The following is a 26,191-nucleotide window of genomic DNA, read 5'->3' on the forward strand; positions in this document are numbered from 1 at the left end:
GAGGTTTATCTCAAATAACACGAACATTTTTTAATAATATTTAAATTTTAAATATATTCATTATATTATATTAATAATTTTAAATACTTATTCAAAAACTAATATTTACTAATTTTAATAATTAATTACATAAAATACCATTATGTGCATCACACATAAGAAACATTAATTAGTATAAAAAAAAATAAGCATTCCCCAATGCCATTTATTTTTTTTAAAGAATATTTTAATTTTTTTATGAACATTTCTAACTTCTTTTAGGTAAATATTTTTTATATATTGTGATTTGAAATTTCTCATATAAACTTCCCTCATAAGTAAGATTTGAATCCGAGATCTCGTAGATCTTTAAGTCTCGTCATTAACACTAGACCAAGAAATCAACAATAAAAAATATAATTCACCTATAATTTTAATGTGTATCTTTTACTTTCTTTTGCTTTCATCAGATTAATTATGAGGCATTTTTTTAAAATAGAGAAAATAAATTAATTAAGGGTCGTTAGAACAATCTTATCAAAAACATATCTAAGAATTTAGGCACAAGAGAATATTCTTCCCTGTTACTGGGTTGGGTCTGCTCCAGTGACCAAGATAGTTAGAAGGCAGGTCTGAAGCCCGAGAAAGCTCTGAATTGGGCCTGACAAAAAATGAGATAAAAGAACGACCCATGAGGCCCGTTTACAGCCTATGCTTATCCATCCGAAATAAAAATAAAAACAAGACATTTGCATCAATATTACAAACTGTAAATTCAATAAATAAAAAATAAAACAAAATTACGAACTGCAATAAAAACAAGCCTTTGTCATCTCAAAACATTAAAAAATTTGAGCTCCGAAAAAAACAACATAATGAGATCAAGAGACATTGAATTTATTTTACATTTTAAAATGTACACAAGCTTGGACAACTTAAAATGCAGCAAGCATTAAAGTGAACTCCCAAAGCTAAAATATGGCTCGAGGAGCTCAGAACCATTTACCAAGATTTGAAGACTACGAGCAAAACAGAACATTGTCGTCATTGCATACGGCATCCGTTGAACACTGTCGTTGTTGCATACGGCATCTGTCTATTTGCCAGACGAGTCCCCAGATCTCAACTCCCTCTCGAGCTCGTCAAATTCCCACTCACCGATTTCTTCTGTCGAGTAATTATGACGAACATTGCCAAATTCTGACTCCAGCTTTGCCAATTCTGCTTCGGGGTCAAGCACATGCTCTGGCTTCACAGGAGGCTTTTGGCCCTCAGCTCCAAGTGCCTCTGCAGTTTGGTATGTGGGTTGTGGAACACTTTCTTTTGACTTGTCCCGAGGAGATGCATCTGACTCTTTAGTAGGGTTCTCGATTTCCAAATTAGGCCTCTCAATGGACTCGAATTCCTGTCTTAGCTTCTCAATATTGTCGAATAGCTCTTTAACCTTAGGATTTTCTTTACTGAACGGTACAAAACAGGAAATTTAAGAATGGTTAACAAAATGTGGGAAACAGATGAATTTTGAGGATCAGACCTGGAGATTTTTCCTTGCTGAGCATAGAACTGCTCTCTCATGTTGTCCACTACGCTGAAAGTAGTTATGATCTGCAATAAATAAGACACTTGACTTCTGTAAATTTCAAGTGTAACTAGCCTTGGCATCTTCCTGTTTTATACATAAGCACGCCTAGCACGGTTGATTAAAAAAAAAAATACTACTGTCGGTAGGCTGTTCTCAGCTTTACATATTGGGATAATGAAAACACGATGCAGAAGTATAGGGAGCATTGTTTTTACCCTAGCTTCATAATCAAGGTATTCCTCCTCCAGATTTCTCCTTGGATTCAACATTTTGGAATTGTCCATTTCTGTATCAAGAGTTAGTGCTGACCTGAAAAGGTAAAAAAGGCACTTTGGTCGAATTTGGAACCATAATCTACTGCAAAATTAACATGAGGAAGTACCCTTGAGTTAAGGCCTTTAAATTCTCGACATATTTCCCAATGCGATCAATAGGATGTCTCAACTCTTTCTGCATAGAATAATAAGAGTGTCAAAGAGTATGTAATTCGGAAAATTTTTGTAAGAACGGGAATGATAGTTGGCTTAAGCATCATCTAAGGGGAGACTAATAGGCACCTCATAAGAAGAGAGCAGCTTAGTAACCAAGTTCATAAAGTAATCTTCGTGTCTCTCCAGTTCAGCACTTTAAAACGAAGTCATAAATTAGTATCAATATAATTTCAAAGTTCAAATATTATAACAACGAAAATAGAACTTTCTCAGGACTAAAACATGATGAAATATGAAAAGTTTGAGAACAGAAGCTAAAACCTGTACCTACCATCTTATAAAGCATCAGGAAATTAGAGTAATTATTTTTGGGTACTCTATTTTTGGGGTCATCGTGAAATACTCTTCTCAAATTACAAAAAATATAATAAAAATTTATGTTTATTAAATTTGTAATTCACCTGTAACTAGCATATCTCATTCATTTTCCAAAAATCTAAAATTATTAACATTTTTATCTATACTTTTGATTTTTTTTAAAACGATCACACCACCCCTAACATTTTCTAAAAAATTATTATAACAATCATAAATTTAAAATAACAAAAATTGCATTTTTAAATAATTTCGTCTCAAAAAAATTAATTTTTGGAGTTTAGTTTCAGTATAATTTCTATATTTTAACATAAAAAAAAGTATTTAAAATCATTTTTTTAAAATGCAATGATGCATCATATGCCGAGAGTTACTTGGAAAAATTAAAGTTTAGCGATATCGGTCCAAAAATCAGAGGCTGTCAGTGTTCAGAAACATACTTGGTATCCTTCTCCTTGGACTCGGTGTATGAACACTGAAGAGACCAAGCATCCTCCAAAAAGTTGATCCAAGTAACAAGAACATTTACTTCTGCTTGACATGAGTTGACGGATCTTGATAGCTCGTCTTCCTACAAAGTTGTAAAGACAAATCCAATCAAATAATTGGAAGGGAAAATCAAACCAACAGTACACACACAAATTTTACACATGCGGAGGAAAACATAATAATTTTTTAACAGAGTGGTAGACCTTGGTTTTTAGATGGGCGACAATTTGATCATTCGCTTCAAAGAATTTATCCCTCTCTTCCATAACATTGCGAAAACGAGTTTGCGCGCCAGATAAGGAGATATTAACCTTAGTCATTGAAATAATTCAGACATATTATTCATGATCAAAATGTATAATTAGGAAAAAAAGTCAATAGTCTTGTTACTTAGAGATGACATGATAATGCCCAATGGAGGTGTCAAATGCACGTGGATTTATTAATTCTTATGATGGTCGAGATCCTAGGCAATAAGAACAGGGAAGCATATCATTCAGATGAGACCCGAGTACAGTTGCATCTGAATTCAAATCTGAAATTTTCAACATAATTCGTAAATAAATAATAGATCCTCAGGAACTAAGCACTGAAACAACAGATTTTAAAAAATGAAAGAGAAATAAATGGAGGGCATGAAAATATTGGTCACATCAAAATTGGCCTTTACAAATGTTATAAATGAAAAGGAATTCTCTTTATTTAAGTGTGTGAAAGCCACCTTCAAATTCCAGTAGCGGATGATGGATGTACAAAAAAAACACAGTAAGAGAATTACAATTGCACAAACCTAAGCCAAAAGCATTGGTTTTTTTTTAACGGTCTCAGAATACACTAGGTCCTCCCAAAAGAGGCAAAAAAGAGGAAGAAAATGAAAACTCTGTTAGAGTCATACAGATAGTTGATACAGACGTTTCGACAAAATAATTTGCTATCCAACAACTTGATAGTGTTAAATGAATAAACAAAAGTTATATAAAAAACTTAGGCAATGACAACTATTTCACGACAATGGCTGCAACTCTGGATCCAAAGATATTACTCTCACGGAGCACACTGATTGGTTATCATAGAGGAACCACCACATTCATATGAACACAAGCATACCATAAAGCAAAAAATAAATTGCTAGGATATACAAATGAAACATTATGCACTTGTCATTTTTGCAACAAACAGCGTCTTTTTTTATTAAGCAAATAAGATCTAGACCTTTTTCAATTCAGCTTCAAGTTCATTTCTCTGTTTCTCAAGACCAGATATCTCAGCTGCTAGTTCCTGAAAAAGGACAATCAAGACAAAAGCCTAGTTGCTTAACTAAAGCAATTTGGCGAAGCAATCATGATAGAGAACCGACACTACATAAACCAACTCATGGAAAAATACATCATAGAGAATAAAGTTTCAGATCAACACTAGATTTCATCAATAACATTTTATTCTCTCACTACCTGGCAGGAAAACAAAAATAATTACAAGGTCCAAGCCATATTAAACATCAGAAATGGATCTATAGAATCCAACAGTAGGCCAGAAGAAAAATTTGCATCATTTTTTAATGTCCAAGGAACTTTATTTAATGTCCTTAAATGACATATAAGTACCTTTTTTTTCTTTAATACACTACATAAAGAAAGGAAAACTTCTCTGATCCTGCAAATGGGCCATACTAATGAAACAAAGGAAGTTCCCATAACAGCTGCAGTTTCAAATCCCTATCTATATCTTCCAAGACTATCCCTGCATCCTATCATTCTTTCTCGAACCCATCCTAACATCTTATCCTATTAAATAGATATAAAACTTTAATGTATACACTTTGCACAGGCATAAAGTCAACCATCAATCAGTTAAGCTAGAAATTCAGTTATTAGAAGCAAAGAAGTGAACCTCTCAAACATCACCAAATTTCAGGTATGCCAACCTCATGGTGTGATCTGATGCAATCCATCCATCTTTGAAGGAATTATTCATTTAGCATCCGGCAGGAAGAATTCACTTGCTTAAATACAGAATAAATCATCACATGCCGTGGCGTGATCAGTGAAGGGTGATGATAGAGACATGTAAAAGTTCTTTCTAGAGGGATCTTATTTTCTCCACGAATCTTATGCAGAAGAGAAATTCCAAAAAGCAGTAGATTGGCACATTTTCTTTTTGTCTTATGATTAGTGATAACAGTTCCTCAAAAATGTTGTAATGCCCTGTCGTCCCTAGGTCCTTATGCTCTACGTACGGTGTTTCTATCATCCTTATTTTACGAATATAAAGCAATATATATTCTTAATATGAATTAAATTTCCATTGCATAATGTGATTCACATGTTTAAGAATTCGGAAATTCACACGAACATGACTCGTAATATAATATTGATGTTCTTTCATTGTTATACTTCGTGTTTAATATTGTAGATATATGAAAATAAATGATGAACGCGAGTTTATGACTGGAACTTATTGAACTTGAGCTAAATATGTAATTGAATTGCAGAAAATGATATAACAAATGTGGCAGTGGTTACGGTTTTTAGTATGATAATTTGAATATTAGTCTGAATGATGTGAGACCACTTCCATTAAAAAACCAAGAAATAAGACTATAACTTTTATGTTTAGGTTGTCTAAATCCAATCAGAAGAAAGGTCCAAATCACCCCGAAGTGTGTCTTGTGTATTGTCGTTTCTGCAATGATACATTTTGGTAGAATGAGCATAACTCTCTGATCCAATATGATAATTGAGTAAGGCTAATTGAAAACAAAAGCCAAGACATAGAGCTTCAACTTTTATGTTTACCAATTTTGTCAGTTCCGACGAGAAAATAACGTTTTGGACATAACAAAGCGTGCCCCTGCGCAGGCAAGACGTGCCACCGCGCCCAAGACCCTGTTAGCATGTTCCGGAGGCGTGCCCAAAACACACCACCCAGCTGCGAAAGCGTGTTTCCCAGACACGATTTTCAGCATTTAAAGGGTAGATAACTTGATTTTTACACAATTTATTCCATTCCAACTCCTTTCCAAGCCAGAAAACCAATTGAGAACCTAGGGTTCTTCCTTCCTCTTCAAAACTTCTTCATCAAACATCCATTTTCTTCTTCAATTCAAGGTGGATTGCTCGCCTACACAAGCAGGTGATCTTGAGTAGGTATTTTCTTCTTAGTTATAGTGGGTTACTTAAAAAGAATTAGAGAAATTACATATGATGTTGGAAAATTTTCGATATTCATGAATTATCCTATGAATTTGCAGTCTAAGAATACCACCAAAGCACTAAGATTATCGTCCCTCGCTTCGGTTGTAAGTTGAATTCGATTATTTGTTGCTCACATCAACATATGTTAAATATGATTGATGAAGTATGTATAACTTCTTTCATTCTTTCAAGTGTTCGGGAAATTCTATCATAATATATTTACGTATTAATCAAAATTGAAAGAATGAATTATATGTATCCCTTTAAAGTGAAAAAACTATAAAATGAACATGCATCTCAAGTGTTTGATAAAATATCTATAAAGAAATGATTTCATGGGTATATGTTAATGAATGACAATTAATACCTGAAAGTATGGGAAACCCGCAATGAAATGTGTTGGTCAACTAACATGTACAATGAATGAATGCAACTGAATATGTACATGTTTAATGAGTGAATGAACATGGAACTATCAATGCCATAAAATGAAAAAAAAAACAAGTATGAAAGTCATCATCAATATGTTGTTATTTAGGTCCTTCAAGGAATGATGGTTTGCACGGTACAAGTGAGGGTACTTCTTTTCAAGTTATGATATATGTACTTCGATATTAAACGAATTCCACTTGCTGAGTTGTATAAACTCATTTTGTTTAGTTTCATGTGATTCATGCAAGAGAGGTTAGAATGAAACCGATGGGAAGTCATATGCCAAAATGCTGAAAAAGAAAGGAATGGTTGTATTATACATGTAAAGTTTTTAAGAAATACATGTAGTGATGGTAATTACTTGAATGATTGAAGGGATAAAAGTACTTTGATACGCAGACATTAATGTATTTGAAGGAGCTTGTATGTATGTGTTGTATGAATGACTAAGAAAGTGATTTCGGAACTTATGTACGAACTTATGTACATATATATTGATGGTCTTTACGTACTCACTTTTGTAATCTTGAAAGAATGGAGTTAAGTTACGTTATGTAGAAGAAGTTTTGAAGGGCATACTAGTTGTGAGTTTTATGAATTTAGTTTATTGAATTGCATTCCTTTTGATACTTGATTTGAGACAGGTGGTTAAATACAGTTCACAGAGAGATGCCGCTGAAATTTCTGTACAAGTCAACCATTCTAGCTGCTATGTCAGTAATTCATAGTACATACACGAAATATATTTCTATGTCCGCATACAATTTTCAAATATATATCATGTAGACATGTACATGGTTAAGTATGGGGTGTCAAGGGTGTCACAAATGCATTTGAAAGCATTTTCATTACCGTTCATAAAAAGTCAGATTATCATGCAAAGACTAACATTTTCTATTGTATTTTTTAATCTTATCATCTAAAATGACAGAAATGGGTTTCTGATTTTCCAGACTTCTTCCCGGCAAACAAAAAATCACATTCTGTAGGAAGAAATACCTTTTCTATTTCACTAACTTCAGTAGCTTTGCTCACACGGAATTTTAGCGCCTCTTCTTTCTGAACTCTGTGAAAAAGTCAAGGCAACCATAGATTCAGACAGTAATAACTAATAACACAAACCCATCAAATAAAACAAACCATCGAGGGATTGACATGTTTCCGTAATAGTATTTAAATAGCATCAGGGGACATATCCCACTAAGCCCCGAGTGTAGCATAACAAGAGTCTTGTTGTTACAATAATTGCAAAATTACTGCACTAAATACATTAAACTAAACTTAATTCCATGTTCCCTCGTTAATTAGGCACGTGATTTATTGAATGCCTGCTCCTTGCCCTAAAACCGAAAGTATTGTACACCTCATTGCGCCTCTATGAATAACATCATCTGATCATCATATTATCATAACATGGAAAACCCATATACAATAAGGCAAACAACTAAAAAATAAGAAAGAAATAAACATAGATAAACAGCAACTTTAATAGAATAGCAAGATACAATCATTAAAAACACCTCCAGCACCTATTTGGGATTTTTATATCAAAAAAGAAAATGGATTGCACATATTTGCTTATGGAGGAACCTGTGTTCAGCTATGCGCTTCTCAGATTTCCCTGAGGAGCTGGAAAGAGATTCCGATAAGACTTTCAACTTATCAACCTGCCAGTGCTAAGAAAACTACTTTAGACATGCAGACAAAAAGATTGCATAAGAATTTTTAGAAATCAAGGAGCAAATTCCAACGAAAATTACTCCAAGCACATGTAGAGGTCAACAAAAGCAACAAGGTAAAGCAGTATCCAATAAATATACTTGTTAAAACTTGTGCGGGAAGGGACAATGTACCAAAAAAACTAAAAAAGGAGAGCAACCTCGTATATAAAAAAATAACTTAAATAATTGAAAAGCAAACTGATAAAAATGGAAACCAGAAGATGCCCCATTCAGTCTTATCTAACACTACGAACAAGATGCTATGAAAAGGAGACAGGCATTGTTTAGCAGAAGGTATAGTATACAAACATTGTACCTTCTGAGCATGAATTTCAGCTGTATCTCCATATTTAAGATCCTTCTTTTTCAGCAGGAGCCCTTCCAATCTGGAACAAGCTCTGATATGTGAAAGTGCCTCTTTTAGATCCTAAAGGAAAAATAAGTACCACGACACAAAAATATGAACTTCCGGTCCACAAAAAGATGTTATCAAATATTTTATCAAAGAAAAATGGGCAGGTGTGGCCAAGTTTACCTCTATTGTCAGAGAAATGTCACCTTTATAGTTTGTTTCATGACCATCACCAACATGCCTATGTGATGCATGTTCATCAAGTTTTTTCTTCAAGGTGGAAACTTCGGCATCAATTCTGCATGCAGGCACACAGACACAACTAAAAAGTAAGAAAAAAATCTTAAGTTAAACAGAATTTCGCTTTCACATGAACCGGAGACTCACACTATATACCAATTCAAAATTTTTAAGGGAAAAATATATAGGAAAAGGAAGCTAAAAAACTGAGTGTTCCAGAGCTCTAAAATTAAGTAACATTAAGTTAAACAGAAATTCGCTTTCACGTGAACCACAGACTCACACTACATACTATTCAAAATTTGCAAGGGAAAAAAGTCTAGGAAAAGGAAGCTAAAAAACTGAGTGTTCTCTGATACCAGCGAGTTAAAATTAAGTAACGCTAAGTTAAACAGAACTTCGCTTTCACATGAACCGGAGACTCACACTACATACCAATTCAAAATTTTTAAGGGAAAAAATGTACGGGAAAATGAAGCTAAAAAATTGAGTGTTCTCTAATATCTTACCTTCCAATATCAGCATTGACTTTCATCCCTGTTATGGCCCCTTCAGCAAACTGAAGCAATTCCTCCCTCTTCACCTACCGCAATAATAACAATGTACTCATCAACCACTTAACCACTTCAAACAACATTGGATGCACTCCTAAGTCATGACTTAGGATCAGGTATCATATTCTAATATCAAAATTAAAGGTCTCATTTCAATCTTCTTTAATGAGAATACTGGAGCACAAAGTATGGTCAGATTTATCAATCACAGAGTGAGACCAGGAATTTTAATGGTAAAAAATTCGCAAACATCATCCTTCAAAGTTATTAGAATTGGTTTCTGAAAAAAGGTATAACTGTTTCAATGAATCAATCCGCACCAATACTTCATCTTCATAGCTGGAAAAGACTTTTGCAAGATCCTGAATGCTGCTCACTATTGCGTTATGCACTTCTTTCCCTCCAGTGAGACATAAGAAGGAAATGAAAGTAGAAAGATCAAGCAAATTATATTTCACCTCATGTTCTCTAAAAACAAAGCTGGAACCCATTAAGCATTGTCTGGGATCATGAAACACTTACCCAAATAAATCAAGGAGCAAAGGAACTTCATCTTCATTCGGTGCTTCGAGAATCTAAATCACATAAAAGTTAACCAACTCCATAATTACAATTTATATATATATCAAATGCTTGGAATAGAACATATTAACATAGGGTATCGAGAAAAAAGTTACATTTAAAAACTTTAAACTTAATTAATTTTCCAGGACAATTTAATTGCTGCAACTTCTATCTTGAATGTCTCTCGCAACCCAAAAGGGTGAAAGTGCCATATCATGAACAGTTCACCCAACAAAAGCACCAAACTTATTTTTTAAATGAAGAATAAAAGAATAAATTTTCAGATAAAAAAAACATCAGATATACCAACTGAATGATTATGATTTGATCACCTACCATACATATGGATATTCCCTCTAAAGCTTGGCTGTAGAGAAAGACATCACGAAATGTCATCGGCTCACCCACCATAACTGGATCATAATACAATACCTGTCAATGCTGCAATAAATTAGGAGGCAACATAACAAATTTGGAACCCTAATATTCAATTTCACAATTATCAATTAGAAACAGAACAAGGCTTAAATTTTTCCAAAACAAACAAAAACATTAGAAACAAATCGAACAATTGAAATCACACTTGAGTTCATGAACCTTTTAATCACATGAGTTGCTCAACGATCAAACAAGAAAAACTTCAACATCAAGGCCTATATAGTCAGATATAAGGAATCAAGGGATTCCGGATTCCAATCTAAAAACCTTCCATTGAACATGTCAGCAGGCACACCATCACTATATGAAAAAGTCACAAATTTTCAGTCTCATTGCTGTACTAATAAGTCATGATAGCTAGCCACTCCAGCCATCAGGAATAACTATATGTTATCACAAAATATTAATTAATCCTTCAATCCTTTACAAATTCCTCTTATATTCATTCAAAAAGGAAGTAAACAAGCGTGGCATTCCAATTTAACGTTTACGACAAGGCTAAGGAGCTGCGGTAACTCTTCAAAAGTTGTAAACCATAAAGATCTTTGACAAATAATCGGATAAATAATAAATTAATTGTCACAACTACTCTAGTAGCAGATATTCAACACACACACCAGCAAAACAAATTGTGAAACAACAGAAGGCTGAAGTTTTGAAGGAGAAAATGACTACAAGTCCCGTGTCCACTTAAATTCAGTACAGCAAGAACAAAATGGTTGATAAAATGCATAAATTGAAATTTTAAAATAAAAAGATAAAAAGCGGAAATAAAACCACAGCAGCCAAGTCATCGTTATTTTAAATTATGGTATGAGAAGAGCATCTACCTGACTTATAAAAGGAATCAACGGGCCTCTTTTTATACATGAAAAGATTTATATTATGAAAAAAAGATGTACAATAGAAATGCACTTACATACTTGTTCCAAGAGTACCATGGAAATAGCATTGTCAATCCACGACCTTGGCATTTTAAAGATTTGCAATTTAGTGCAATAGAAACACATAAAAGTGGAAGGTGCAAACACTTAGACAAACAAGAACAAAGTCCTACATGGGTTAAAAATTATATTCGCTCTGGACCTATGTCAATCTCATCCAAATCAGGGTTTCTTTGTGTATTGAAGCGTTTGTTGCTGCTGAAAGAAGATTAGCATCTATGAGCACACTTATTGGAGATTTTCAGGGTTCATAATTAATTTGCAAATGTCAAGTTAGAAATCAAATCTCCAAACAAGTAGCTGACATTTGAATTTTATCTAAGCATGTCATGCAAGCATGGAGGATATCAGTAAAGATATTTGGTGTTTCTCCACTTTCAGAAATTATCACTCCATCTAAACATATTGACTAAGATTCAAAGGGTTAGGCAATAGGCATCTATGCGCTAAGTGTGCCTCTTTCGATTTCAGTGTGAGATGAAGTACAAAAGTAGATAAGCTGGAACAGAGAATGAATACATTTCGCCCAGTGCAGTACAACAAATAAAGTACAGCTGTGAAATCACTGAACTGACCATTGACTGTCTTCTTGGACTCTCCATTGACTCTTCAGAAAGTTGATTAGGCTCGCTGATCTTTTCTTTGTCTTCAGATGAGCTCCCAGACTTGCTCTCAATTTCTTTAAGTATAGCTAGCCATCTCCTTATCAATTCAGCTCTCTCAGCTCCCCTACAAGAAACAGAGGCCTCTTCTAACCTTTTCACTGCCTGTTTGAAGCTTCTGAAATTCCGACCACCCTGATGAGGACAAATGGGAAATCTACCAAATGAATATAGGCCAAAAAATGATAGCCATAATAAATATAAAGAAAGATCCACCTATAATGCAACAGTCAATATTTTTCCTCTAGAATTGGGCTGGTATATACTATAAATCTTAGTCTCTAAATTCAAAGCTCTGAAAATCCTAACACCAAAAAAAGAAAGTAAATCTTCTATCCTATCATGAACAAAAAGAAAACCATCACCAATGACCAATCAATAAGGGAGTAGAAGTTCTTTCTATAAAATATAACTGAGACCTTTCTCAACTCTATAAGCACTAAGTACACCAACAACCAAATAATATCACACAACAACAGTCAAAGTCAATACCCAAAAACAATATATTCTACTTCTCCTTCACCTTCAGTTCTATGCATTATCATACAAACTCTTTGGTAAAGGAGGCTGCTAACAGACCCTAACATGAGAAAAAAACCAAAGAGTACGTCAATTATAAGAAATACACATTTAAATTCCATGCTGGACAAGTTCCACAACCTATTCATCCAAATACAATTATATGAAATTGTCGATCCAAAAGTCCTTTCAACCAAAAATTAAAATGAAGAACAATGAGATTGCGTTAGCTTCTCCAGTTGTTAGCATAGATGCCGTGCATGATCAACCGCCCGCTCACTCAACATTGTAGAGTAGCAAATATTCGATAAAGTTTGTACAGTCACATTCGAAGATGTGTGCACAAAAAAACCCAGAGGACTACTGTCTAAAAACAAGTAGTTTCACAAAATCAAAAAGGAAAAAAATTGAAACTTTTGCCATTTTTTTAGTGAACATTGCTATGTACATTCGGTGAAACCCCAACAAACGGTCAGTAATATGTAACTAGCTTTCAACATTTTCCGAAAATAATACAAACCAACGAGCCTCTACATCCACTCCGCTTTACTATGTGAAATCGCAGCGAAAAAATATAAAAGAGCGGGAGAATAAATCAGAAAACTTACAATGCGATCCTGGATGAGTTTGGCACCCTCGGCAACAGCTTGACCGGCATGATGAACGACAGAATCCGCATAGCTTCTTACTGTGCGAGTAAGGTTGTTCTTGTTTCCAACCTCCACCGCCTTGTTCACCGCCGATCGCAGCCACGACATTGTGTCCGCGAAAACCGATTATATAGTTCAATTCCTAACGCGGAATAGCTAATTGTCCTCACAATACAGAGACTACGTGCTCATAGATAATGCATTCGCCAACATGATTTAATTTAAGGGTTTTTCCAGAGTGCTCTTCGTTTTGCTTATTATCATCAAGCGTTGAAATTCTTGCTTGGTTCCTTCCTCTTCAATGTCATTGATATAGGATAGAAATTGCAATTTAGTACTAAAAGTTATATTGGTTTGACTTGTAGTCCTTTTAGAAAAACTTTAATTTTGGTTTTATATGTTGGTTACTTTGCTATTTCACCTTATAAGTTATCTGATGTTAGTTTTAATCATGTATTTTTTCGATAATTTTAGTCATTTTTTATCATAATTTCTTGTGTGAGCGTCATCTCAGAGTCACATAGGCGATGTATAGATATCGTAATAACGTCACGTCGAAAAAAAACTAAAATTAGAAATATAACAAACTAAAATTAAAATTTTAATTTATAGAGAACCAAAATCACAATGAGAAAAATATATTGGACAAATATTACATTGTTATTTTTAATAATAAACTAATTAGCATACAAACCGTATTGTATATTTTCTATATAATTATTTAATAATTTATTTTAATAATAATTAACTTGTTTAAAATAAATTTGTATAAATATAAAAATAACTTTAAATTATAATAATTTTGTATAATACTTAATTTACATCATCTATTTATTTTTATCATGCAAAATAACAGAAGATAACATGTAGTTTGAGTATATGTAATATTGAAAATATTTCATCCTAAACTTAAGAGGCCAAAAATGTTTCCATATTCAAAATGAAATTGGTTTTTGAAGAGGTGAGTAATTTTGCATTTGTCACCAAGACATAATTAATCATCAAAGAAATGCAGAGTAAATGGCAACCAAGAAATTACAAAAATTGATCATATTGAATCTCACTACTAATTAAAAAAAGCACATCATTTGCATTCATTCATTAATTATATATCTAGATAATTATACAAAATTCCCATTTATTTTTTAGAAAAAAAACACAGTTCATAGAGTGAGGAAACAAATAAATCATTCAGGGCCATGTTAAATTCCAAGTACTTGAATATTTTTTTACCTTCTCTTGTTCTTACTCCCCACCAACAAGGACAAGTAGAACAAAACCCTAAAAAAGAAACCCCAAGCCACAGTAACCCACAAACAATCCCATTTGCTCAGATCATTCACCCCTTGCTGCTGCAAAATGTCAGCCCCCGTGGTCAAGCATGTGTTGGTGCTAATCTTGATCCCCAGTGTGCTGCTAAGGCTACCCAAAAGTTTCACTTTCAAAGAATTCGGCAACGCCCCTAAAGGGGTGCTGTCAAATATTTGGATCCCACGTACGAAGCATTTTACCTTATCCCCGAACTCGTTTTGCAGAACACCTTCGTAGGGGTACTTTACAAGGGATAAGTAATGGAACCATATCCAGTATGGTGGGATTCGATCTCGGTGGATGAAGAAGCCGCTGAAGAGTAGGAAGTATGCTAAAATGGCTACAACAATGGTGTATCCTAGCATGACGTGTGGGACGACACCGGATAAGAATGTTACGAAGGAACCTCCGGCCCAAAAGGAGGCGAAGATTATCAAGAGGTAGAAGAGGAAACTGCCGTCAAGTCCCACTGCCCAGAATGTAATGGCAGCAAAGGCTAAGGAGAGAAATAGTAGTGATGGAAGTGATACTAGGGAATGGGATAAAACGTAGGATGATCTTCTGTAAGCATTGTACGCTGTTTCACGCATGAATATGTACCTTTCTTGGAGGAAAACGGGGAGAGCATCGGCGCAGGTGTAGAAAGTTGTGGACATGGCGAATGCGAAGAATCCGAGTCTCTCTTGGACACCTTTTGGGGAGTTGTCGAGTCTCCAAAACATGGTGGCGAGGATGAATCCTGTCACCACGACAGCGCAGAGACGGACCATGAAGAGCTCGGGCAATCTTCTTGAATTTGTGAAAGATCTTTTGGAGAGTACAGCTAGCTCAATCCACAGTGGATTTGCAAATGTGGAGACCATTGACGTGGGGTTACTTGTGTCATTTGCGCCTGCTCCGGAAACTAGCTTTCCTCTTGAAATACTGGCACTGATTGCTTCTTTAAGTGAAAGATTGACGGATCCGTGTGGGTCGTGAATTAGTTCAGAATTTCTTGATGACCTTCTGAGTGTCTGCCAAGATCTGTTGAATTCAACGAGGGATTTTGTTCCACCTGATGACCCTTCAAGTTCACGAATCAAATCAAGTGCGAACTCGGTTCTATTCTCATTGTCTGGTATGGGGTGGCCGAAGTCTGAGAAAAACAGTGGCAAATTGGAGGGAGATCCGCTGTAGACAGTCTGTCCGCTTGACAAGAAGATCATTTTGTCCAATAATCCAAGAATCCGGTAGCTCGGCTGGTGTATGGACATTATCACCACACTCCCACTCTGTGCAATTCTCTGTAGTACTTTTACCACCATGAAAGCGCTGGTTGAATCCAACCCGGACGTGGGCTCGTCAAGAAACAACAATATGGGGTCGTGAATAATGTCGATTCCGATAGAAACCCGCCGACGTTCGCCGCCGGATACTCCCCTGTGGCCCTCATCTCCGATGACAGTCTTGGTGGCGTTTCTTAGGCCAAGCTGATCGATTAACGTTTGGACTCGGAGTTTCTTCTTGGATTTCGAAAGGTTCCTTGGTAACCTGAACTCCGCAGCAAACATGAGGGTTTCTTCAACTGTGAGCATGGGAAACAAAAGATCATCTTGCATTACATATGCAGAAATCACTTTCAGCATTCTTGACTCTAATACTTCACCGTTAAGCGTGACAAAGCCTTTTAAACTTCCCTTCGCCATACGATTCGCGAGAGCGTCGATGAGGGTTGATTTCCCGGATCCTGAAGCACCCATAACCGCCATTATCTCGCCGTCACGAGCCTCCCCGGAGATGTTATCCAGAAGGCTTTTCGTCGCACCGGCTCCACGGCGGAGGAGGGAGAACTTCTGGCTAACTTTGACACTGTAAGTAAGATTACTGAACGTAAGCAGAAATGGAAGAGAGCGAGGCTCCATGCTCATTTCCACAACCTGATGCACCGGCGTTTCGTCCCCTGTGACCTCCTTCCTCACGTCGCCGACGCACTTGAGAAGCTGTCCCAGCGTCGGGGAGGCGGCAGCGCGTGACATCTCCGCCGAACGGCTGTAAAACTCCATTGTTTCTTGAACCAATTCATTCCCTGCTGAGGCAACTCTCGACATTGGATCGATGGAGGAAAGAGCAAGAATCCAGCTGGTTACAAGTAGGTTAAGAGTTGTGGAGCAACAAAAACAGATGAAATTTTAAATGAAAATACAATTAAAGATTGCCATATCCAACTGTGTGAATTGATTTGTGCTTCTCTAGGAAAGGAAAAGGTGTTGGATTTGCAAACGAGCTTTTAATACAAATTATCCCACTCGGGACTCTGCATGAATGGAGATATATAACAAGAAATCTACAAAAGTGTGAATGGTTTTAATTATGCCACCAATGGTCAACAAATGGGATACATATTTTCATGCAATCCCTTTAATTAATGTTTCATTATATATTTTATTTTGATTATTTTTAAACTAGTGAAGTATATTATTTTTTTTTTAAAGTTCATAAGATTTTTTATCCCAAATTTGGTGGACTTATATCATCCATACAGTTAAATCAAGAATATGATATTTAGCTTAATTAAAACTTTTTAACTGTTTGATTATGGGCACACACACATAATTTATTCGCATGTAATTAAGTATAGAATCAAAACATGAAAACATAATCGTGCGAAAGAAGGTTTTGAGTTTGATTAATAGTAGGTATATTTAATTTAAAAAATTAATTTATTTGATTGAATGATAGATGTGAGAGGTGACCTACACCTCCTAATTTTTTATCCACACGTATTACTATTTGAATAAACGAAATCATGAAACAAATATTAAAGTAGGTAAGGATGGTAATCTACTGTTTATTCAAATTAAGGAGCAGCGATTATACAATACTTTTTGTTCCTCTAGTTTGAAAATTCGAGTGAACTTAATTACCTTGTACGTTGAGCTACTTTTAGGCATAAAAGTCATCTGAGTTTTTCGGTCAAAAAGAACAATAAAATGGAGTATATTTTTAATTTATGAATGAGTTTTATGATTTGTATATGTTAATAATTTTGATCAAAGTTATTTTTTAAAAAAAGAAAATTTGACCAAAGTTATCTCTCAAAATTTACTGAAAGATGCTGGCAACCTCATCAATCTCCCTCTTAAAATTTTCCACAAACTCAGATTTATTTAGTTATTACTTGTCCAGAATATAATAATTCATTTCCTTTAAATTTCAGAATTTCGAATTTCATCCTCTGCAATTCTCATACATTCAGTATTACTGGTATGAACTTGTTACTGTCACAAACTTGTAGTTTTTAAGAAGAATAATTCTCTGAGTTAAAATTTAAAATTGTATTTATAATAATAATAAATAAATAAATAAATAAGACAACCATACTATTTCGAACTCCACCTTCTATTTAATCTGTATACATGATCTTGTGCTTGTGTAAAAAATTATACATAAAACCTCTCCAAATATACTATATATCAAATGTGCCTACCCTTGATCATAAAAAGTAACACACATCCGAAATCGTGTGAACAAAATATTTGTGCTAGACTGCTAGCTACACATGATTCCATTGATAGAAATTTGGGGGGAAAAGTACTGAATTATGAGATTGATGTAACATTGTAACTGGGCAAAAAAAGAAATAAATGGCTTAAAATTAATCACAAATGGTCAAAAAAGTGAGCACAAAATCCATTCGAAGGGTGAACCCCAGGGCTAACATACTCGTATATTGATTTTCCATCTAATCCTCAAGGCAAACACTACGACAGCATACATTTTAAACCCGTGATTATAAACAAGAGCCTGGGTTTCCTCTTTTTATTATATAGTTAAATTCGTAGATTACACGAAATGGTATGTTATGATTAAGAATTTTGTCCAATGGGATACATAGAGGTCGACCGGATTCAAAATTTTCTAACCGCGCGACTTGCAGTCTTCCATCGTATCCGTAAGAAATTTATAGTACAATTGTGTTTCTCAACGATTTTTTTGATTCCCCATTTCATGATTATCGGCAGGTATCAAAGGGAATGTCACCTTTTCCAGGAAGTCCTCCGTATCATTCAGGATTTGTCATTCTAAGCTAAATTTTGGGTTAGAAAATCATTGACGGCAAGACTAGCATCTCCATGAGCCACAGCGTCCTCGGGTTCTGGCATATAGAGACTCAATACAGAAGCCTGCACGTACGAAAACCATGGACTAATCAGAGAACCAATTGAGAATGTACACCACCATGTTAGCAAGTATGGCTAAATCGGCACAAAGTAGACGTATTAGAACTCTTTTGATTTGATTACATCATGTCAAGAACATAAAAGCAATGTTCGATTCAGTATAAAATTAAAAGTCCATTTTGCACACATGCATGCTCTCTCTGCCATTATGTATTTTTTTCTTGCACTCCTTTGTGGAGCAGTTTCAAAAAGTTACAGAGCAATTTCACTAATCATATTTTAGTTAGCTATGTACCAAGCATTTTTGCACAATGAACCTTCAACTGATCTAAATACCGATTTCACTGGTTGCCATTTTTGAAAAATTTTCGTGTTCTTTCAGAAGGACTTGGCCGTAAGAAATGAAAGCAAAGGATGTGTTAGTTTGGGAACTCACGGGTAGACAGGAAATGAGAGCTCCAATCAGGGATGGAGCCATAATGTACTACTGAATGCTCGTAAAACTCGAGAAGCAATATCATCACAAAAGTTCAAGCAATGAAAATTGGATTTCTATGAAAGGAAAGATCAAAACATACAGTTGGTTTATAAAACACAAGCAACAATTGTGCACCACTACTATTTCAGATTTCTTAGCCACATGTACGCTAAAGAGGCTAGAAGCCCTCACATATGGGGAAGACCAAACAATCTGGCTGAATTGGTTAATGAGGCATTTTACGGAAAAAAGTGGCAGAACGCAAGGAATTGGGAGGAACTCCTAATACCTGTAGAGCATATGCCAGTTCCTATCCATCACCACCTCTAATTTTCAACCATGACACTCCAAAAATTGCCATTCCAGGAAACAAACAGGCCATAGGAACAACACTCAATAAAAATTACAATAAAATGTCATGTGCACATGATGGATAATGTTATTAATGTTTAGATTAGATAATTTTTGGAAATATGATCACTGTTCAGTTATTTGGGCCGACCACAAATAATGCATACTCTTACCCATCTGAATAACCAAACCACTAAATGAGCTCTTTGAACAACAATTCCAACTCTTTTTTCCCTCTGACCATCAAATCACAGTGAAATGTTGAAGGAAAATACACAGAAATGTTACCTTTGTATCAAGCAGCACTTCCCCAGAGTTATCGGAAGTCAGGCATGCACCATGAGTTTTCAACCAATCAACACACTCCTCCACTCCTTCCACTTCCTTGTGATCACTTGCTTCAGTTGTAGGCAATGCATTGATGAAGCTTAGAATTTGAGCAATATATGAAATAGGGACAGTCGGACGGTATGAACGACACATGCATTTTACAGCAGCATACCGCATCTTTTCAACATAAAGATCTGCAGGAAGAAATTGTTTATCGTATGGAAGAAATTGTTCATCATATAAAAGATAAAGCTATTATCCAAATACTATATAAAAAGTCCATGCAAATCACCCACCCATAAAAAATGTGCTAATGTTAGGTGCTGTCTTATACAGCCTGAAAAACGTTACGTAATTTCCAGATGTTACGGCCGTGTGGACTAAAAGTGCATGCTTTACTGCTTCATGTTTTCTAGCATCAGCTGATAACCTGGGAAACAAATTCAACGACAAAAACGGCATGACAAATCATGGAAGGCGCTGACTCCAAGAGTATGCAGGCATATAAACACAACCAGCTAGAGCCTGAAAATTTATTTCACTAGCATACCAAGCTAAAAACTAACACATACAAAGTAGTGCTGATTTCACCAGGATCATGATCACATAAAGGTTAAATGTTCAAAAAATACGGCAGATTTTTTTCAATGATTTGGTTAACTCAAACAGAAGAGCATCTTTTGCACATTAATACACAAATTGCTCAATTTTTATCCTCATCCGCATTGAGAATTCTCAATTTTCATTTTCTTTTTGGTGATTATGGCATTAAGGGCAGATGCAACTGCAATGGTGCAGTTACTTGTTTTTTTTTTTTGATAGGAAACTAATGTTATTAATTATAAATTAAAAAGGATTGCATCAGTGGACTAGTAGTCCACACTAGTCCACTGTGATAATGTCGCACAACCTACTAAAAATAAATTAGCAATACACATATTCCCAGTGTCTCAACAAATCGAAAAAGGAGACATTCATGAAGTCTTTGTGATNAATTTTTTCCATATTTTTGGCCACTTTAACTGGCACCTTAAACAGAGACATGTAGTATGAAGGCATTGCGCTTAATACGGACTTTATCAGAGTAAGACGACCCCCTTTTGACAAAAACGCCTTCTTCCAACTTGATAACTTTTTTGACATCTTTGATAGAACCGGTTCCAAAAATTCATCGGTCGTAGGTTTACCTCCCAGTGGTAACCCAAGATACTTAATTGGCCAATCATCTTTTTTGCATCCAATTTCTTGCGCCAAACCGACCACTTCTTGATTCCCGAAATTAATCCCCAAAATAACAGTTTTGTCAAAATTAATCTTCAATCCCGACTTGAGACCGAAGATTTTGATTATTTCCACTAAAGCCATGACGTGCCTCTTTTTTTGAACCAAGAACAAAGTGTCATCCGCAAATTGAATATGAGAAATTTCAGCTTTTCCTTTTCACACCACTAATCCTCTCACCTCATCCAACTCCTTCGCCTTGTCAACCAATCTCCCCAAAACATCAACAACTAGATTAAAAAGAAAGGGTGATAGAGGATCTCCTTGTCGAATACCTCTTTCACTTCTAAACTTTCCCCTCGGCCTTCCGTTGATAAAAATCGAAAATGAGACGTTGGACACGCACCCTCTAATCCACTTCCTCCATCTATCCCCAAACCCTTTTTTTTGTAACACAAAATCTAGAAATTTCCAGTCGACATTATCATACGCCTTTTCCAAATCTACCTTAAGCACCCAACCTTTCTTTTTCTTCTTTCGGTACTCCTCAACCACTTCATTGGCAACGAGGCAACAATCCATAATTTGTCTCCCTTTGATGAACGCACACTGGTTCTCGGCGATTGTACTGCTCAAAATTTTTTTCAATCTGTTGGTCAACACTTTGGCCATTATCTTGTACAAGCTCGTTGTCAAACTTATAGGCCGAAAATCATTGACTTTGATCGCATGTTGTTTCTTCGGAATTAGGCAAATATATGTTTCATTTGTAATGCGATTAACCACTCCTCCTTCAAAAAATTCAGCGAAGACTTTCATGAGATCCTCCTTGATCGTGTCCCAATTGTGTTGGTAGAATGCTAATGTAAATCCGTCCGGCCCTGGAGCTTTGTTCCCATCACTCTCAAACACTGCTTTTTTGACTTCAATTTCCGAGAAAGGAATCTCCAGCTCCTCCGCCTCACCCATATCCAAAGGGCACCATTCCAACCCATCAAAAACTCCCCCATCCCCCTCTGGCTTCGTATACAGATTCTTGAAATATTGAACAATGTTTTCTTCAATTCGTCCCTCATCCGTAATCAGTGACCCATCCTCCAGCTCCACCTTATCTATAATCGATCTGTTCCTTCTGTTGGTCAATAAGAAATGAAAGAATTTTGAATTTTGATCACCTTCCTTCAACCATTTCAGTTTGGCTTTCTGACTGTCCAATTGGAATATCTTAAATACCACTTTTTCCAGCTCACATCTTAAATCCCTTCTTTCTGCCTGTAAAATTTCGCACCCTCCTCCATTTGCTTCTAACTCGTCCAAGTGATTAATCCTAGAAGTCAACTCTGAAATTCTGACCCCCACATCGCCGAATACATCTTTATTCCAACTTAAAATGTCACCTTTCATTTTTTTAAGCTTAGTCATAAATTTAAACCCTTCCCAACCTTGATTCACTCCTTCATTCCACCAATTCTGCACAATGCCTTTAAAATTTTGATGTGTCAACCGAACATTCTCAAATCTGAACGAAGAAGGGCCCCATTTCGACTTCGTGGTATCCAACATCACCGGGAAATGATCCGAAGTAATCCTGGGTAACGTCGTTTGTCTGAATTGAGGAAAGATATCCCTCCATCCATTAGTGAAGAGGAATCTGTCTAGTCGACAACAAATCGGATCAGCCCTGAAATTTGACCACGTGTACTTGGCATTCAAAAGAAGAGGGTCATGAAGACCCAATTCTCTTATCAATCTGTCATAACAAACATACTCGTGGTGGATGTAATGCTATTAATCTTTTCCCCCGTATTCCTGACCACATTAAAATCGCCACCCAAACACCATCTTTCCTCACAAATCGAGCTCAAACCTGATAATTCATCCCAAAATTTCTCTCTCTCTCACGGATTAACCGGTCCATAAATCGCCGAGAACCACCACCTGTTATTGTCATTAGCTTCAATTTGAATTGAAACCGAGAACTCCCCTATCAAATTGTCATTAACCACCACCACCCTCGGGTCCCACATCACAAGTATACCTCCTGCACTGCCTTCCGAAGGCAAAAAGACCCAATCCACAAATCTAGCCTTCCACATACTAGACACAAACCACTTATCAACATGTTCTCTCTTAGTTTCCTGAATCACCACCACGTCCGGATTTGCTTTTCGTATTACCGTTCGAACCATTTCTCTTTTTTTCCTTTACCCCCTCCCCTAATATTCCAAGTGAGAATTTTCATAACAGAACCTTCCGACCCTTATATGATGAACCTCTCTCGTAATTAATACCACACTTCAACCTTTTCAGTTCTCTCTTCAACTGCCCCGTCGAAACCTTTCCATGATCCCCATCATGTACAACTTCCCAACCTACCTGATCTTTCTTATCTTCCCACCCATTCATGTCCAAATCAAACCCTTGAAAAATTTCTTTCCCGATTCCCGACAACTCATCCACCCTCCTCCTAGAAGACCACTAGACAATCCCAATACATTGAATGACGAAGGTAAAATTGAATGAAGCTTGAAAGAGTGGTTTAGAAATGAGAAGTGAAATTGGTTAGTACCTGTCCCACAGCAGATTTAGCAATTTCAGGTGGATTTGACCCGGTGTGTGCCTCGATCCTCTTCGGTGATGAGAACAATTCCTTCAGCGTCACTTCGTGTTCTTCACATTTCATTGCCTCCTCAGATCGCATCGATCCTCGACTATCAGTATCTGACACGTCACTTTCATTATCCATCAAGTCATCTTCTGAATCATCAAAATCCATTGTAGCTATGTTTTCTGAACCATGACACCCATATATATTGTTGACACTTGTACCGAATGCTGATTCCTCATTTTCATCATCACCGTAGCCCACTTCTGTCCTATCACTCTCTTTTTGATTTTTCCTGTAATAGACTTTACCATACGTAGGCAGTAATTGATTCTTGGTTTCCTTATCCTCCCCATTTTGCTTCTCGTCATCCTCCTTGTTCGTCATTGATTGTATTGGTGATCTTCGGAATTCTGTTGCATCCTTGGGAACGATTTTTGTCAAAATTTTATATACTTTGGTCGCCTTTGTGTTTGCCACTTTCTCGTTATGACCTCCTGCACCATTGTGCTATATCTCCGAAGTAGACAGTCCCTGCGTCTCTACCATTCTCTGCCCGCTTTCCCCAGAAGCTTTGACAGGACTTTTTTTGGCCTCTGTTCCTTCTTTTTGCCCTATTTGAATATTTCTGTTTCCCCATCCCGCCAATATCCTCTTACCGTTCACCAAAACTTGTGCATATGTTTGCCTTTGGTATTGCTCATATGCCCCTGGATCGAAGGATTCTACTTGAATGTTAATCTCTATCTCCCCACACGGCAATGGAATATTCAACTTATTCCGAATAAACCCTCCTTCGAACCCTTTAACCTTAATCTTAGCCGCTTCCAAGTTCTGGAATCAAAGTGTGTCTTCGTTGATTTCCAGCAAACCCCCACAATGCTCCCCAATGATATTGAAAGTTTCCTTCGACCATAGGTTCCAAGGTAGCCCATAAATTAGAATCCAACTGTTGCAACACTTGTGTACCCTGTCTTCCTTGTTAATATCCATTCTCCACTCCTCAAAATCCAAAGTGACCCCTTGCTCAAAGAAGCCTCTTTTCAACTTAATAAAGTAAGCTAATTCTTCAGAGTTCGAAGGCCACCATACTGCCTTGTTTGCTTGAAAAGGAAAAACCTTAACCTGTTTGCTGGTGGATTTCCCAAGGACAATTTGTATAAGCTCCCAAGTGATATTTACCCTACCTTTAGTAATCACAATTGCTTCATGCCACTTCATCTCCATTCTTTGCTTACCACTGTCCTTCGTGTCTGTCAGCTTCCTTAGAGTGATATCCCTCTCCGTTACTCTATTCTCTTGTGTATTAGCAATATTTCTCATCTGGTAGATATCCCGGTGCCTCGCCGATTGAGTAACCTTCCTCTGATAGCTTCCTGCCAATAGCTTCCCCACTGTAAATGATATCTTCTTTCATCCTCCCGAGTTATATCCACTAGGCACAATTGTACTTTGCTTTCTTCCGTTTGCACTGAATTTTGATACCTCAATGAAACTTCCCCTTTTGTTATCAAATTTCTGCACCGTGAGAACCGCTGTGCGTCCCCTGAAACGTTGGAAAACCGAATTTGGAGAGGGGTAATCGACAAATGCCTTGAATCGTTGGCTTATCCATCGCGCTTCGTCGTAGCTAAAATCCATCATATAACTCATCTTCCTGGTTCTTTCTTCCCACCATATCGAACTACCCCGGTTACCCAACCGCAACTTGAAGATTTTGTGTTCAATGTGAATAACTTCATCGCAAAACGAATTGCCATCTGAATGTTGTTTCTTCCAAGTCATCGTAGCGAGAACTAGCGCCGATAAGTTATAAGTTTTTGCTATTATCTCCGGCGCTCCGCGTTGAAAAAACTAAACAAAATGATAGCTCGATTAATTCACCATATACGTCTCCGAACTACCGATTAGACTTCCGGCCACCAACGATCAGCGCCAATAAAGAATAAAATGTTTAAACAACGGGCACTTAGGGTTACGAACCACTGTTAAGGAGATGAAAATCGGAAAGGCATTTTGGTTCGAATGGAAGCTGGGTGTAGAGAGAATTTTCAAAAAATTCTCTCTCTAGACTCATTGATGAGAGTGGGATTTGGGGGAACTCTGTTAGGAGAATTTTAGTCTCTATAGAAATTGAGAAGGACAGTGTCATTAAGTGGTAGTTTTCAGCAGTTTACAGGCCATGCAAACCGANTAGTGGCGTATAAATCGTTGAAAATTCTATTATTCCTCTCGAGCCATATTGACCAAAAAATGAAATGAACGATAATATACCATAATGTGCTACCTTTTTTCCCCGCTGCAATACCTGGCTCAATAATAAACATATCTCGTGCCCTCTGCGGAGATACCCAATAACATCTGAGTTCTTCCATCACCATAGTCCATAATCCTCGCGAGAAAGGGAAGTGAATTAACAAATGATCCTGTGTCTCCTCATGGCTCCGACATAGCGTACACCAATGCGGACTTAAAGCACAACTAGGCCATCTTCGTTGCAACAAGTCCGATGTAGGAAGTTTACCCAAAGCCACAGTCCACGAGAATATCTGAACCTTTTGTGGGATAGGTACTTTCCAAATATGATCATGACACAAGAAGAATGGGAA

The 26,191-nt window shown here is 36.4% G+C and overlaps 3 protein-coding genes across 3 annotated transcripts; all 3 read right to left on the bottom strand.

Annotated features, from left to right (window-relative positions):
• Positions 1-769: 769 nt before the first annotated feature.
• LOC140959062 (uncharacterized) lies at positions 770-13,425 on the bottom strand. The gene is made up of 18 exons (XM_073416790.1): positions 13,085-13,425; positions 11,871-12,092; positions 10,250-10,345; positions 9,872-9,924; positions 9,670-9,766; positions 9,305-9,378; positions 8,739-8,853; positions 8,520-8,630; positions 8,073-8,149; positions 7,482-7,548; positions 4,069-4,134; positions 3,060-3,167; positions 2,808-2,938; positions 2,119-2,185; positions 1,944-2,011; positions 1,777-1,870; positions 1,514-1,584; positions 770-1,439 (listed from the first exon to the last, which is right to left on the bottom strand). The coding sequence occupies exons 1-18, from the start codon at positions 13,232-13,234 to the stop codon at positions 1,076-1,078; spliced, it is 2,031 nt and encodes a 676-aa protein (XP_073272891.1). The 5' UTR covers positions 13,235-13,425; the 3' UTR covers positions 770-1,075.
• An 838-nt stretch (positions 13,426-14,263) lies between these two features.
• LOC140958582 (ABC transporter G family member 1-like) lies at positions 14,264-16,769 on the bottom strand. Its single transcript, XM_073416083.1, has one exon. It carries the CDS (start codon positions 16,522-16,524, stop codon positions 14,356-14,358), a length of 2,169 nt encoding a protein of 722 aa, XP_073272184.1. The 5' UTR covers positions 16,525-16,769; the 3' UTR covers positions 14,264-14,355.
• A 1,486-nt stretch (positions 16,770-18,255) lies between these two features.
• Positions 18,256-20,233, bottom strand: LOC140959068 (SAC3 family protein A-like). Its single transcript, XM_073416800.1, has 3 exons — positions 20,053-20,233; positions 19,715-19,950; positions 18,256-18,600 (listed from the first exon to the last, which is right to left on the bottom strand). The coding sequence occupies exons 1-3, from the start codon at positions 20,216-20,218 to the stop codon at positions 18,499-18,501; spliced, it is 504 nt and encodes a 167-aa protein (XP_073272901.1). The 5' UTR covers positions 20,219-20,233; the 3' UTR covers positions 18,256-18,498.
• Positions 20,234-26,191: the final 5,958 nt, after the last annotated feature.

This window comes from Primulina huaijiensis, chromosome 15, assembly GCF_012295235.1.
Source record: "Primulina huaijiensis isolate GDHJ02 chromosome 15, ASM1229523v2, whole genome shotgun sequence".
In the NCBI taxonomy this organism is placed as follows: Eukaryota; Viridiplantae; Streptophyta; class Magnoliopsida; order Lamiales; family Gesneriaceae; genus Primulina; species Primulina huaijiensis.